This window comes from Myotis lucifugus, unplaced genomic scaffold (assembly GCF_000147115.1).
Source record: "Myotis lucifugus unplaced genomic scaffold, Myoluc2.0 scaffold_198, whole genome shotgun sequence".
NCBI classification, from domain to species: Eukaryota; Metazoa; Chordata; class Mammalia; order Chiroptera; family Vespertilionidae; genus Myotis; species Myotis lucifugus.
The window spans coordinates 2,171,671-2,186,886 of NW_005871246.1; the positions used below are offsets into that span (position 1 = coordinate 2,171,671).

Below are 15,216 nucleotides of genomic sequence, written 5' to 3' on the forward strand. Positions count from 1 at the left end.
TAGGTTGCAGGCTCGATCCTCAGTGTGGGCGTGCAGGAGGCAGCGGATCAATCACTCTCTTCCATCATTGAGATCAATGTCTCCTTCTTTCCTCTCTGAAATGAATAGAAATATATTTTTTTAAAACAGAAGAAAATGATGACATGTACTTTCCTTAAACCGGAGACGCCCTTGGCAAATCTGTGCAAAAGTTAGAATTGGTGGATCTGCCTGTCTTTATGGTATTTACCCTGTGGTGGTCAGGTGAATCTAAGAAGGGGCTCAGATTAAGTGTTGAATGGGATTGAGCTGGATTGATAGGATTGAATGGGACTCTGGGCTCTAGTTGAAAGAGAGTTGGTTTTGGTTCCAGAAGACCCCAACTTTGTACTCTACGTGTCTGTGGCCACACAGCCTGTGTGCTGGCAGCTGCTGTGCTTGAGGGCTGGTCAGTGTATCACGGGGCATCGATGATGCTGGTGTCATAAAATGAGTCAGAAAATGTTCCCTCTTCTATTTTCTAGAAGAGTTTGTGTGTAATTGGAGTTTTGTGTTTTTATAATATTTGATAGAATTTACCATCTGGGTCTAGAGGTTTCTTTTTTGGAAGATTTTAACTGAATTCAGTTTCATTTAAGTTGCCAAATTTATGTGCATAGAGTTTTTCATTATTAATATTTTAATATATGTGGAGTCTGAAGTGATACTCTTCCCATTGCTCATACTAGTCATTTGTGTCTTCCATTTCTTTTTTCTTTGTTATTGTTGCTAGAAGTTTAACTGTTTTGTTAATCTTTCTTCAGAGAACTAGCTTTATTGGATTTATTGAATTTCCTCTATTGCTTTTCTCTTTTTAATCCTGGTTTCTGTCTTATCTTTATTGTTTCTTTTTTTTTTTTTGCGATTGCTTTCTCTTTTTCTAGTTTCTTTTTTTCTTGTTTTTACACAAACAATTATTTAAGGCCTTTTATTAACAGGTGCTTGCAGTTTGTTGAATTTTTATTACAAATTAAAAATAAGGTCCTTAAAAATCTTAATTTGACCAAATATGAAACAATTTTAAAAACCTTTAAAAATATATTAAGAAAAACCAGGCTTTTAAGAAATAAAAACCTCATTTGTCATTACCAAAATGAGATTTCTATAGGTAAAAATAATAAAAACCCCATGCTGTATAGATAATGCGGATAGTTCCAGTTGTCTGGTTAACGGGCAAAAAGCAAGCACTGAAGGCAGAGGTAGGGAACATCCAGCCTGCAGGTCGTATAAGGCCTGCGAAATCATTTGGGCTGGCCCTGCCGAGGCATTAGGGGTGAGTTAAATGTTTGACCAAATGTAGCAGCGAATTTTTAAGTTGGTAATTTTGTATGGCCTGCAAATGATGTTAATAAATATCCAAATGGCCATTGGCAGAAAAGAGTTTCCCTACCCCTAGCTTAAGGTCTTCAGTTCTAATCTTTTGTTCATTTCTTATTGCTGAATTTCATATTCATTTCTTCTTGTTGGATGACTAAACCGGATGGTAGAGATGGTAAGCTAGCATTTATTCACCCCCACTCTGCTCAGCCTTGGGAGCGGATGAATTCTGGGCCAGTGGATCAGCTGCTTTTGTCTCTTTGCCATCTTGTGGTTTAGCATTTTCTTATCTTCTTCATTGTTGTTCTCTCTAGGCTGTTTTGGTGAGGAGAACCCCAGTTAATCATGGTCTGTAGCTCTAATACATATTCTGTCTCACTGGCCTACCTTGTTCTCCTGCACTCTGGTTGTCAGCACCCGCCATCATTTCTCCTTGCATCTGAGGGTTGGAATACTGTGGTCGATGCCCATAGGGTGTCCACATGCAGTAAGGTGGGAACTGTTGCCTGCAGTAGGGCAGGTGCTGTTGGGCCTGGCCTTCGGGAGCACTCTTGGATCTCTCATTCTTTCCCCCACTCTCACTATTTGGGTAGTTCTGCTGGTATTTGCACCGAGGACCCCTGCAAGGTGGATAGTGTCTGGAATGGTTACTGTCTGCTGCATATTTACTGCCTTGCATGTTTACTGGAACTCCACCAGGGCCTGTAACATTTGCTGCCTCCACACCCTTTTCTCCTTCAACAACATCAAACTCCACAATCTCTGCATCTCTTACACTGCAAAGGTACTTCCTAGGGTTATTCTTTATGGCAGTCTGGTGTACAAATACATCTTCCTTGGTGTCATTCCTGTTGATGAAACCATATCTTTTTCTTACATTGAACCATTTTACTGTTCCCAAAACCTTTTATTTTTATTTTTATTGTTGAAAGTATTACATATGTCCCCCTTTTTCCCCATTGACCCCCTCCAGCCTACGCCCACCCCAAGCACTCACCACCCCACTGTCTGTGTCTATGAGTTCTGCATATATGCATACAAGGTCTTTGGTTGATTACCTCCCACCCACTCACCCTCCCTCACCTTCCGTCTGAGATTCCACACTCTGTTCCATGCTTCCATGTCTCTGGATCCACTCCATTCATCAGTTTATTTTGTTATTTAGATTCCACATATGAGTGAGATCATGGGATACTTGTCTTTCTCTGACTTATTTCACTTAGCATGATACTCTCCAGGTCCCTCCATGCTGTCTCAAAGGGTAAGAGATCCTTCTTTTTTACTGCTGCATAGTATTCCGTGGTGTAAATGTACCACAGCTTTTTTATCCACTCATCTGCTGATGGGCACTTGGGCTATTTCCAGAACTTAACTATTATAATTTGTGCTGCTATAAACATAGGAGTGCATACATTCTTTCTGATTGGTGTTTCAGGTTTCTTAGGATATATTTCTGGAAGTGGAATCACTGGGTCTAATGGCCGATCCATATTTACTTTTTTGAGGAAACGCCATACTGTTTTCCATAATGGCTGCACCAGCAGCAGTGTACTAGGGTTCCCTTTTCTCCATACCCTCGCCAGCATTTGTGATTTGTTGATGGTAGCCATTCTGACAGGTGTGAGGTGATACCGCATTGTCATTTTAATTTGCATCTCTCTAATGATCAGTGACTTTGAGCATTTTTTCTTGGTCATCTGTATGTCCTCTTTGGAGAAATGTCTATTTAGGTCCTTTGTCCATTTTTTAATTGGATTGTTTATCTGCCTTTCGTTAAGTTGTATGAGTTCCTTATATATTTTGGATATTCACCCTTTATAAGATGTATCATTGCCAAATATCTTCTCCCATACAGTGGGCTCCCTTTTCGTTTCCCAAAACCTTCTTGTCCCTGCCAGCAGGCACCGCTGATGTGAGGCCGCCAGGACCTCCATTCCCTGCACCACTGCTCATGGTGCCAGGCTTGGTGTGGGCAGCCCTGAGGTGGTGGTGGCAGGCTGCAGCAGCTGCAGCTCCTCCCGGTGTATGGTAACTAGGCCGACGGTGCTGGGGCTGCTCAGGGCTCTCTGGGGTCTGCTCTCGGCTCCTAGTACCCATTGAACTGCTGGTTTCTTAAGTTGAAACTTTAGGTTATTGATTTGAGACCTTCTCTCTTTTCTAATATGTGCATTTAATTATATAAACTTCCCTCTAAGCACTGCTTTAGTTGTACTCCCCCCTTGTTGGTGGGTTGTATTTTCATTCAGTTCAAAATATTTTATAATTTTCCTTAAGACATCTCCTTTGACTCGTGGATTATTTATAAGTGTGATATTTATTTTCCAAGGGTTTAGAGATTTTTCTGTTATTGATTTCTAGCTTTTGGTCAGAAAACATGCTTGGTATGATTTCAGTGTTGTTGTTGTTTTTAATTTGTTAAGGTATGTTTTATGGCCCAGAATATGTGGTCCTGCTTGTGAATGTTCTGCTGGTTTGGGCTGGAGTGTAAATGTCAATTAGATGCAGATGGTTAAGTTCTTCCACAGCCTTGCTGGTGTTCTGACTACTATTTCTCTTACTAAGTGAGGAGTGCTGAGTTCTCCAATAGGCCAGCGGTGGCTTACCAGAGGAACGGACCTGTGACCTCACAGGTGCCTCCTCTGCAGGTGCTTTTCCTGGCACCATGGAAGCCCCTGCTCAGTTTCTTATAAAACCCAATCTCCCTGCTACCCTTCACTGTGGTCACACTAGAGAAGCACTGAGCTTCCCTGCCTTCCACGACCACGTGAATTCCAGTGCCAGGGTCTCCTGGCTCCCAAGTCTTCCTCCTGGAGCCGCCCTGTCCGTTGACTGCTCTGTCAGCTTCCTTTTCACCAAGCAAAGTAGCACCTCCAAAAGGCTCTCCAGCGGGTGCTACCAACTCGGAGCTGCTCCAGTTGCCACAGACAGGGTGCGGGCTGCTGCTTGCTTCTCCTGGGTTCCCTGGTTTGTCTGAGAAATGCCCTGGACACAGGATTTCATGGGAAGCCAAGAACATGGCTTTTAGAAGCGGACAGCTAATCCAGCCAGGTCCAAGCTCTGAGCCCTGGCCACTTATTCACATCTACAATCTACAGGATGGAGCTATTTGAGGATGAAGAGATGACCCACAGCCCCACCCAGGGCAGGGTGAGCTGAGGGAGCAGCTCTGATTGAGTTTCTGCGTTGAAAGCTGTGTTTCCCAACAATATGTTCAATTTCAGAAAAGCATGGTGGTCCTCAGGTCGGGCAGGGGCACAGGGGAGGCAGGTGGAGACCCCATCCTGGGAGGCGTTGCTCTGACGGGCACATTTCTCTCCCACACCGCAGGTGACCCCAGGATTCAAGGAGAAGGAAGGGGAGCTCTTGGTCAGGGGACCCACTGTGTTCCGTGAATACTGGGGCAAACCAGAAGAAACGAAGAAAGCGTTCACCTCAGATGGCTGGTTTAAAACAGGTAGGGGCTGGGGCAGAGAGGGAGAGCCACCGGAGGAGGGGCCTGAGGGGATAGAGGAGTGTGACGTGGCCACCCAGGTTGTCACCACACCTGACACCTCAGAATCTCTGTCAAGGGCAGAGACAGGGCTGGGGGTGCACCTTGTGTCTCACATCTTTGTGGCTGTATCCCTTTCAGCCTCTGAAAGGAGGCTCCTGAGGCCGCAGCCCCCTCCTGCTGGTCCCATTGCCCATCTTGGGTCAGGACACGCACACCCCCTTCCCAGTCACCACTGCACTCTAAGGAGGAGTTCCTCCTCACCCTCTTCCACCCACCCTCCCTCTTAGCCCATCATGCTTTGAAAATTACCCTCCCCCACTCAGGATCAAGTTGTGTGATGGAATGTGGTTTATTTGTGGTGTGGGTCATTCCGTTCCCTCTTCCCTACTAAAGTCTGCACTCTGTGTCAGCTGCCCAAGCGAGCAAGTATAAACTCGTCATAACCTGGGGCCCCAGCGCTGGGCAGAAAAAGGCAGCACTGATGGAATGCTCTGGTGCCCCCCCCCCCACCATACTGGCATCCTGTCACCTGGGACACACACCCAGAGCCTGATCTGAGGCACCTTCCATCCCCTGCCCCCGCCCGTCCCACGTCCCTCCACCCTCTGTCCCTCACCCTGTCCCCTTCTGTCCCTCCATCCCACCTCCTTGGGCCCGGCAGACACTGGGATGTTTGGGTTTGCAGCTGCATGATTCCCTAGTGTGTGTGCTCATGTAAACACACACCAGAGCATCGGTTCCCGACACCTAGATGGGGGATTCTGGGTGGTTTCTCCTTTTCTTTTTGCCTGTTTGTATTTCTAAAACTTATGTCTTGGACACACATTAGTTCATAATAATCTCAAGGAAGTATTTTCTAAAAGCAAGGCCTGTTTTCACATGTCATCAGATGTGGCCCCGTGATCAGAAACGTGCCTTGATCCTTCTGTGAGAGCAGAGCTCAGAAGAAAGGAAGCCGCCGCAGGTGGTATAGGATGCCGCCGGGGTCTCTGTGCAAATAGGACGGGAGAGAGGGTGTGTGAGAGACGGCCATGGCCCTTAGCCTGGTGACCCCTGTGCCATGTGCTGCCTGGGGCTGACACTTGCACACATGTCATCTCAACAGGCTCAGGTCAGCCTGGATCTGTAGGGGGTGGATTCCATGTCCACTCTCCAGTCTGCTGCTGTCATGGGCCTGAGGTCACCAAGTGACAGAGCAGGGAGCTGTGTGGGCCCATTGAGTGGGGGCTTGAGGGTGAAGGGACAGTTAGAAAGTCCTACTGGGAGATATCAATGGCCCCCTTTCTGCCCCCATGCAGGTGGCACTTAGGGCTGGACTTGCTGATCCCAGCCCTGCGGTCCCACAGCCATCATGGCTTTCTCTCTCACGTACCCTCAGAAGTATATTTCCTAGTAGCTGTGGTTGGCATGTCCTGTCCCCCTGGTCCCTCCACACTGGGCAGAGAGCAGATTTGTGGAGGGTTCTGAAGGGTTTGCAGATCGGGTATGTGTTGGCCCTCAGAACAGAGACCAGTGCCCCAGGAACCCTGGCAGGAGAATCTGGGGTGCTGGTCAGCAGAGGGCCCCATTTTGGGGACTCAGGAGTCCAGGTGACCTGTTTTGGGCCCTCCTATCTCTGCCTGTGACAGGATGTAGTCAGGATATTAACACACGCCCATCTGGTTTACCTATAAACATCTGCGTTAATACATGTCTGTCTCTCTATAATTGTCCTTCAAATGCAGATATTTAGGAAATACTACTTTTGAACTAATCGTGCTTTTATGCATCCCTTCTTTAGCCATCTAAATGGTCCCAATTTGGAAACCTGACTTACTTTGTAGCCATCTTCTTTTATTTTAAAATTCAGATAAAAAGCTGCAGATATTTTTTCTTTAAAAGCACAGGAACCAAAACCCTGTGGATTTTGCCGATAGCAGGGCTGACTGAGCACTGGGGCAACAGCCATGCAAAATGTGGGGCAGTCAGCGTTCAAACATTTTAGTCACTGCTCCTGATGAATATTTCAGTTGAAAAGGAATAGTATGCATTAATTATTGTAAAGAGATGTCTTTAGGAGAAAATGATTTTGAAATTCAGTTTAATTTCATTGTAATGCACTGCAAACAGGAAGGGAGTATGTGTGTTTAATTGGCTCTCGGGGGTGAGGCCTGGAAGCCGCATGCCTTTGTCACAGGCCATTAGCGATACAGACTGCATAATGAGAGCGCGCAATCAGCTCACAGCTGCCGGCTCCTACGGGGAGAGCATGATATTAAATAGAAATCAGGATAAATTAAACTTAACCCTTTCCCTGGCCAGCCCCTCCTGCCATTCAGATTCAAATTCTGGCAGGAGCTGGCAGGTCCTCCTCCGGCCAGTTCCTCTCAGTGGCCTTCTCCATGTCTAGATGACAGGAGACAAGCTGGCCACTTCCATTCCAGCCACGGTGGCCCTCCCTGCCCTGTGTGTGCCTGCCTCCTTCCCTGCAGCCCGGTTCTGCCAGGGAGCACACGTGGGGAGCTCCTTGTCAGCCCCCAGGGCTCCCAGCTGCCTCTCAGGGAAGAAATCAAAGCGCCCTCCCCCGACCCCACCCCTGACACTTTCCTGACAGCCACAGTGCCTTTGGACTCCCTGAGTCCACCGAGCACTGCCACACCCTCAGAGAAGTTGGTCCGCACACACAGGCGATTCTAGGACCCAGGCATCCTCAGGGCTTTACATTGACCCTGCTGTCGGAGCTGAGGACATGGGGGTAAAGACACAGATGTGAGGACAGGGCTGAGACGAGGACGTGGGGATGCGAGCACAGGCTGCACCTGAGAAAACAGAGATGAGGACACAGGGCCCAGGTGAGGACACGGAGACGCAGATGTGGGGAAACGAGGGCATGGGATGGAGGTGAGGACAGAGATGACAACATAGGGATACGGGATGGCGCTGGGGCCCGGGGACAGAGCTGAGCAAACACGTAGCTCCTACTGCCTTCTCGGTGCTTTTCCCTGAGCAGTTTTGTCATTTTAAAGAAACTGATAAGTAAACATGAGGAAACAAAAATGGCATCTCTGATTATTTCAAAGAATATGCATCATACACTGTTAATGTTGAAAAGTGACATAGTAAATAGTCAACTCTATTTACCTAGTTTTAGATAAATACATGTGTAGAAGGTACTTAGGTACCTGGGAGAAAGAGCCATGGGAAATCACCAGAACATTGCCAGGGTGTCTGGTAGTGCCTCTTCCCTTTTTGTTCTGCAATGAGCACATGATACTATTATCAGAGGCAAACATTAAAAGCTGTTTATTTAAGAAAACACATCTCCAGTAGGACAGCAGAAGGGAGAGCTGATGTGGAATGGCTGGGCTGCCCGAGGTTTGCAGCCTCAGTGGAGCGTGGAAACTCTCTGAGGTGTCGCTCTAATCGAGAATGAGGGCTGACCATGCAGCCCAGGAAGTCAATTGCTCACAGAGCCAGTCAACTTCGAGCTAAGATGACGGGCAGGTCACAAAAAAGAAATAGAACTGGCCAAAAAATACAGAAGACGTTTCATTTCCTAGTGATAAAAGAGAAACAGGGAAACAAAGATTGCATCCTTTTGACTAAACTGGCAAATTCTTAAAGAGCTGATGCTCAATGCAGTAAGGCCGGTGGGATTGTATGGCCAGTGTTTCTATGAATCTGTTTAAAGAAAAAAATTAGAGGCGGTCAAAAGTGGATGCCCAAAGATAGCTGTTGCAGAATTATTTATAGTGTGAGAAATTGGAATCACTTGCTCAGTGATGGGGACTGGTATGTACATTGTGATCCATCCAAACAGCAGAATAGTGTGAGACCTTAGAAACCTTATTTTCAAGACTAATGGCATGAGGGAACTCTGCTGGTGTGTGTCATATACACATGTGTGCATGGGTGTCACATGTGGGCATGTTTGGTACAGAACTCGGACTCATGATCTCATGTCCTCTTCTGTTTTCTCTCTTCTGGTACTTCTGCAGTAAGCTTGTTACTCTTATAAGCACAGATAAGTACAAATGGTTTTTAAGTTTTGCACTGAAGTTTAAGCCTTCTCATGTTAAGAAGGCCTCAGAATAGCACTCAGGAGTGACGTTTGCTCCGCTCACACCTTGCCAAGGCCTCTCACTCATAGCTGCTCTGAGCTCTGATAGGTTTCTCCTCAAGGAGTCCTTTTATTTTGACCAGTGAGCCATAGTTAGGAATTAGGCAAAGGGCTGCAACACAGGGACCCGTGTCTCCTGCTAGTGAGTGTGATGGCACATGTAACTGCAGGCTGTCACCACCTTCACATCTGGCCAAGAATGACCATCTCGTTCCCGAGCCTCGCTTCTCCCTGGAAGACAGGTCCCTGTTCCAAAGACTCGGCTGTTCAGTCAGCAGCTGTCCGGGGGGTTCCCCGACTGCGATGCTGAGCCCGGCTGTGGCACCCATGGCCCCTTTGTTGGTGGCACCTCCTGTGTGCGGAAGCTTTTGCTGTGCTGTAGTCCTAGCTGGCCTACAGCCATCTCCTGTGTGTGTGCTTTATTTTTATGTCACTTAGAAACCCTTTGTTCCCAGTGGTCATAAAGATGCTCTCCTTTATTTTCTTCTGAAGTTGTCAGACATCGCTTTCACAAAGTTGAGTCTTCGATCCACCTGGAAGTGGCTTTCGAGTGAAGGGACGTCACGGCATGTGTTGGGCTCTGCTGCCCGCGGCTGCTCCTGGGCCTCAGTGCTGTTCCTTTGGCCTTTTTTGTCTGCACCGGTCAGTCCCAGACCTCTGGGCAGAGGGTGAATGTTTTGAGTTTTTGTTTTTCATCGAAGTTGTACATCAGGGCTCAAAGGTGCCATTGGTTTCACCAGTTTGGGGGCAATTACCAGTGGCCCCCAAGATGTGTTAGCTGTTTCTTTGATGTTGATCTCCGTGTCCTAACTGACTGCTGATACCGCCCACCCCATGGCCGCAGCACTCTCATCAGCGGTTGGTGTGCAGTGTCGGCACATGAGGCCCTGCACATTCCGTTCAGAGCTGAGCAGTGTGGGAACCATGGCTGTTCCCCAGCTGGGGAAGGGCTCGTGTGTTCATCTATGTCCACATCCCCAGGCATGGATGGCCACCCTCTCTCCTTGGAAAAAAACCCCTCTTCAGTGTCCTGCTGCCCCCAGCTGGGCTGTCCCCTCCGCATCACACACAGCTCCCACCTGGGCCTCCACTGTCTGCGGTCCCCTCCTCCCTCCTGTTCCTGCACCCACGGCTTCCTCCTTCCTCTCACTCCTCAGGTTGCAGCCCACATCCCCCAGAGGCCTCCTGAGAATGGACACGTGTCTGGCAGTGTCTTCATTTGGGTTGGGCGGGGTGCGGAATAGTGGGTTAGAAGTCGGCCCTGTATTGGTTTCTAGCTTCCGTGTTTGCTGCCAGCTGCAGCCGTTATTCTGGTGCTTTGTGACCTTCCCCTGTGGAGTCCTAGAGGGTCTTGTTTGTCCCCAGAGCCCACAGTTTGGCCATGCACTGTGGGTGCTCTGACGTTCCTGGTCTGCCAGCACTCGGAAACCATGTCCTGTAGTTCTGGGAATTGTTTGGCTGGTTTTCTCCCCTCTGATGCCCAGCGACCTCTGGTGGCTGACAGTGAGAAGGGTGGTGGGGTGGTGGAGCCCTGGGTGCTCACAGGCCCACTACCTCCTCATGCCTGGCCAGAGGGCACCCTCTATCCCAGAGAACACAACATGCTCCGAGGCGGGGCTCCACCTGCTTCTCACCATCAGTCCTGCCTCCTCCTCGCCTCCACCTCCCGCCAGGGGCCTCTGCCCACGCCTGGGGGGTGAGTCAGCACCCTGCTGCCTCTCTCCACGCCCTCAAGGGTCTACTTCTTTGGGTCTGTGTAGTTCTTGATCACTGATTCATCTGCTTTTCAGCTTCCCATTTTTTAAAAACATACTCTCCTTTCCTATTCTCTCTGTTTAAAACTGTACTTCTAAGAAGTTACTGTTGCTTTTGTTTCAAGGGAGAGAGAACTTGTGTTCACCCTGCCATCTCTCCCTGGTGGTTTTCAGGTGAGGTTTATGCTCCTGGAAGTTGTCGTGCCTTCATTTCCTTCTGGTGTCTTCCTTGGTCTCTATCCCCCAGGAGTGGGTCAGCACAGCAGCCGCCAAGGTCTCTGCGTGGCAGCGGCTCCTCTCTTCACCACGGGCACCCGTCTCTGGAGCCCACAGGATAGCTGCACCGCCCCCAGCCTGGTGGGTGACCTGCAGACAGAGTTGAGACTCTGAGTGGAAACACGAGGGGCTCCAGGGCAGAGCAGCTGGGGAAGAGCTCACAGCAGTGGTCTCCGGCTCCCTCAGTTTCTTCAAGGACCAGGAGCCCGAATGCAGGATGCTCCGTGGCCACAGTCAGAGTGGGTCTGGGTCTCCTCCACTTGGTTTCCTCGCTCGCCTGCTCTAGCTTTCTGCACAGCCGGGATGCCGCATGTGGGGTGCCCAACACACACCCTCTCCCCCCTCAATAGCTCAGGATCCTTATCGGGACAGGGACGGTGCTATTCCCATGTCACTCCAGTCAGGACTCTTGCCCAGCCAGGAGCACTTCGTCCCAGGACCACACATGGGCAAGGCCAGGCCCACCGCCCATGGTTCGCCCACATCCAGAAAGGTAGCCTCTGAGTGTGGGGAGATTTATTTCCATTACAGTGCCAGGCAGAGAGCAGTGTGTAGGTCCTGCTGCACACGCCTGTGCCTGAGCTGTGTGCAGCTCACTGTACTGATCACCAGGCCGTGTCTGTCAGAGCACAGCTCCCTGGCTGCGGCTGGTGGCAGGGCCAGGAGTCGGCACTCATCAGCAGGAGACCGACTCCAGAATCAGTACATTTCGATAAATACGTTGTTAGAAAAGTGAAAGTTGTTGACTTGTTTGGGGTCTTGTGTCCGAAGCTCCTCAGCAGCACCACCCTCCCCATGGGGCTGGCCTCTGTCTGTCACTCTGTTGAGTCTGTGTTTGGCTTGCACGTGCCAGGCTCTGAGGATGGGGCTAGAGCCCTGAAGGATATAGGGAGGGCTCCACCCCCATTGGTGCTCATCCAATGATTCTGCACTGAGAAATCGGAAATCACAAATCACACACCACGTGGGGAGCACACAAGCAGAGAGGCCCTACAGGTCGTGGTGTCTAGCAGCCTCTCTGAGAAGGCGCCAGCCAGGGGAGGCAGGGCGCAGGTCTCCAAGGGGAACCGCAAGCTCAAGGCAGAAGGGACATGGCGGTGCAGGGCTAAAGGAAGACTGGGCGCTGGAGAGTTCCACCCTGGAGTCTCCCCTCAGCAGCTCACAGGGCCCATGTGCCTTGGGGGGCCTTGGGAAGCCTTCTCCTCTACGGCTAGAAAGGAATTCTAAAGCCATCAGGGGACAAAGATTCCGATGTGGCAGCAGTAGCTGTGCGGCGGTGGCTGCCTTGAGGGCCAACACGTGGCTTCCTAACTGTCATGGTCCCTGGCATGGGTGCACACACTCCAGGCGAAGAACCGCCACACCCGAGGCCAGGCCCGTTCGGGCATGCCCAGAACCTCCTGAGGCAGGTGTGCGGCTTTTGTGGAAAGACAAGTCTCCTGACCCTGCTGCTGTAGGAGTTCGGGCACAGCGGGTTACTGACAGGTGGCTGCCACGTCCTCTGACTCAGAAGCCTGGTGCCTCAAGGACACGGAGCTGCACTGGCCCTCGGCTCTGCCCTCAGCGTGACTCAGTAGAATGTGCAATCCTAGTGCAGTTGCTGGGTCAAGTGGTGACCCTACCTGGTCTCCTTTCACACACACACACACACACACACACCCCGGTGTGGGCCTCCATGGAGGTGTCAGTCCTTCACTGAGGGAAGAGTTGACTCAAGAGTCGCCTGCACAGAAGAGTTGACTCAAGAGTCGCCTGCACAGCCCTGGCGAGCGAGCCCTGGCTCCTGTGATGCAGGGCCTGCCAGGTCAGAGAAGAGAGCAGGTGTTCCCAGACAGGTGGAGCCACACCTGAGGAAGAGTCCAGCCTGATGAGGGGCATCGAGGAAGAGTCCAGCCTGATGAGGGGCATCTAATTAGCATCCTGATAGGCAATTTCCCACACTTGTGACACTTGTTCTCAGTCATAAACTTCGTTAATACAGATTCTTCCTTTAAGGAATTATTGCTTCATTATAATGTGCTGCAGATGCTGCAAGTGACTTGCATAGGAGTGAGCCCACGAGGTGGGGTGGGGGAGCCCATGGGTGGGGGTGCTCCCCTGAGGTTTGAGGAGGGGAATGTCTCCATAAGCCAAGCAGCAATTTCTTAAAACTTCTTATTTTGAAATACAGATTCACAGGCGGTCACAAGTAATGTGCAGAGAGGTCCTTGCATCTGCGCCCAGTTTCCCCAGGTGACTGTCCAGCGTAACTGGCGCATCACCAAAGCCAGTTCCAGACACTGTTATTGCTCCATGTGCGTCTCGTCTTCCCGCATGAACACCAGGGCACCGTCTGGCCTCGAGCCCTGTCATCCGGGCGGGTCTGCCCTTTCTCAGTGTGGCTGCACAGAGGCTCTGGGAGTACAATCTCTGCTCCGAGCTGCAGAAATTCCCCACCACACTTCCTTCTTTCCTTAAGTCTGTCTGCCCCCGGCTCTGTGGGGGTTTGGAGACTTGCTTTGTTCCTTAACTCTTTCCCTCCTGGACACCGCCCAATGCAGGTGCTTTCATGCCCAGAGTGGGAGCCAAGGCAGGCACACCTTGTCCTGCTCCTCCGGGCGCATGACTGGGGGTGGCATTCGGCAGTCTTCCTGTGTAAATAATGGCACTGTGGGGCTGCCCTGTAAACAGATGGCTCCCACCCTCGCAGGCTTCTGGGCTGCGTCATCTCCCCATTCCCTCGAAGGCCGAGGACCCCTTTTTCTGAAACCACTTCCGTCAGCACCACTGAGCACACATGTCACCGGCCTGCAGGCAAGCCTCGTGCTCAGGAAGAGCGCCGTGGTCAGAGGCCCCCTGGAGCCCTGCCGGGGACATGTCCCTTGCCGGGCCTCAGCACTGTCCCGGGTAGTATCCAAGGAAGTTGTAGAGGGATGTTCAGGGTCCCCGTTTAGAGCCTCAAGGAGCCACACGGGCCTCGCCTCTCAATTCTGAGCATGCCTTTTGGGTGCATTGCCTGATCATCCTGCCCCCAGTGCAGCCAGGACCTCCGGGTCTCCAGGCAGCACGGGGGTACCCTGAGAGCAGAGTGGTACTACACTGGCATCCAGTGGACCCTGCCCTCCACAGACCCTCCATGTTCACCCCTTGTCCCTCTACTCTTTCCAATTGCCCTCGACCCAGAGAAGGAGGGTTCCCCAACCCAGCCCCCTCCCACCTTCCTAGAGTCTGGTGACTCCTCTCCCTCTCTCCAGGGCCCCCTCAAAGCTAGAATCCTCAAGAGTCCTTTCCTCCGCTGCCCCAGACCTTCATGCCACAGTAGCACCCCCTCCGCTGATGGTCCCAGGCCCTTCGCATTTCTGAAAGCAGTGTTAGTCTCCTGCTGTCTTCTAGATCCCTCCCAGACATTCCCCTCTGTGAGCCTTTGCCCACAGGCCTCTGGTTGGCTCCCTTGCCTCTGGCCTCTGCTCCTCCACGGTGAGCTGAGCGGTCAGAGCAGATGGCTCTGAGGAAGCTCTGGGAGGGCTGGGCTTGGTGGGCCTCACCCCTGCCTGTCACTCGTTGGCCACAGCCACTCCCACAGGCCCGAGGCTGTCTCTGCAGCTTTCCCAGCAGCTAGAAGGGTCCTTATGAGACAGGCTTTCTCAGAACTGTTTCCGGTTCTCCTTGCTCAGTGTTTCCCTGGACAACCGCCTTTGCCCCTCCAGGTTCCGTGCCCATCCTTACAAAGCCCCCACTGGCCAAGCTTTCCCAGGCCCCCAGTGCACCCCACCCAGGAGGTGGGCCAAAGAGCTCGGACTCCTTTCTCCTTCACCTGTTGGTCCTAGTCCAGGCCTGCCCTCCTGTGCTCGGGTGCCCTCGCTCTGCCTGCTGTCCCTCCCATCCTGTCTCCCACCTGGGCATGGCTGCAGGCACAAGCAGGCGCAGTCATCACACTGCCCTCCAGTTTCCACAGGGCGGCAGGAAGGAGCTTTCAGATGCAAATGTCCCTTCACCCCATGCCAGGCTTCCCACAGCCTCCAAGGCGCTTGCTCGGTAGAGACAGTGTCCCGCACGTCCTGCACTGTCCACCCCACCACCCTCGGGGCTCCTCCAGCCTTGCTCCTGCTCCCACAGGACTGCACCACATGCCCCTCACACCCTGAGCCTCAGCCCACTCTTGCCTCATTCACATGCTGCTTCCCCTCCGGCCGGCCTCCACGGAGCCAGGCTGCCCTGCCTCTGCGCCTAACCGGCACAGCAAATGCTACTGAGCTCACTGCCCCAGGACAGAGCACAGC

General features: G+C 51.4%; 1 protein-coding gene and 1 pseudogene across 4 annotated transcripts in view; one reads left to right on the plus strand and one right to left on the minus strand.

Moving 5' to 3' along the window:
• ACSF3 (acyl-CoA synthetase family member 3) overlaps nt 1-15,216 on the plus strand; it is a 71,153-nt gene that overhangs the window by 48,636 nt on the left and 7,301 nt on the right. For all 4 annotated transcript variants that reach the window (XM_023761099.1, XM_023761101.1, XM_006097356.3 and 1 more), the window contains exon 7: nt 4,663-4,789. In XM_023761099.1, the coding sequence (XP_023616867.1) occupies nt 4,663-4,789 (127 nt within the window). The remainder of the gene's footprint in view (nt 1-4,662; nt 4,790-15,216) is intronic.
• Nucleotides 1,523-10,359, minus strand: LOC106698581 (annotated as a pseudogene).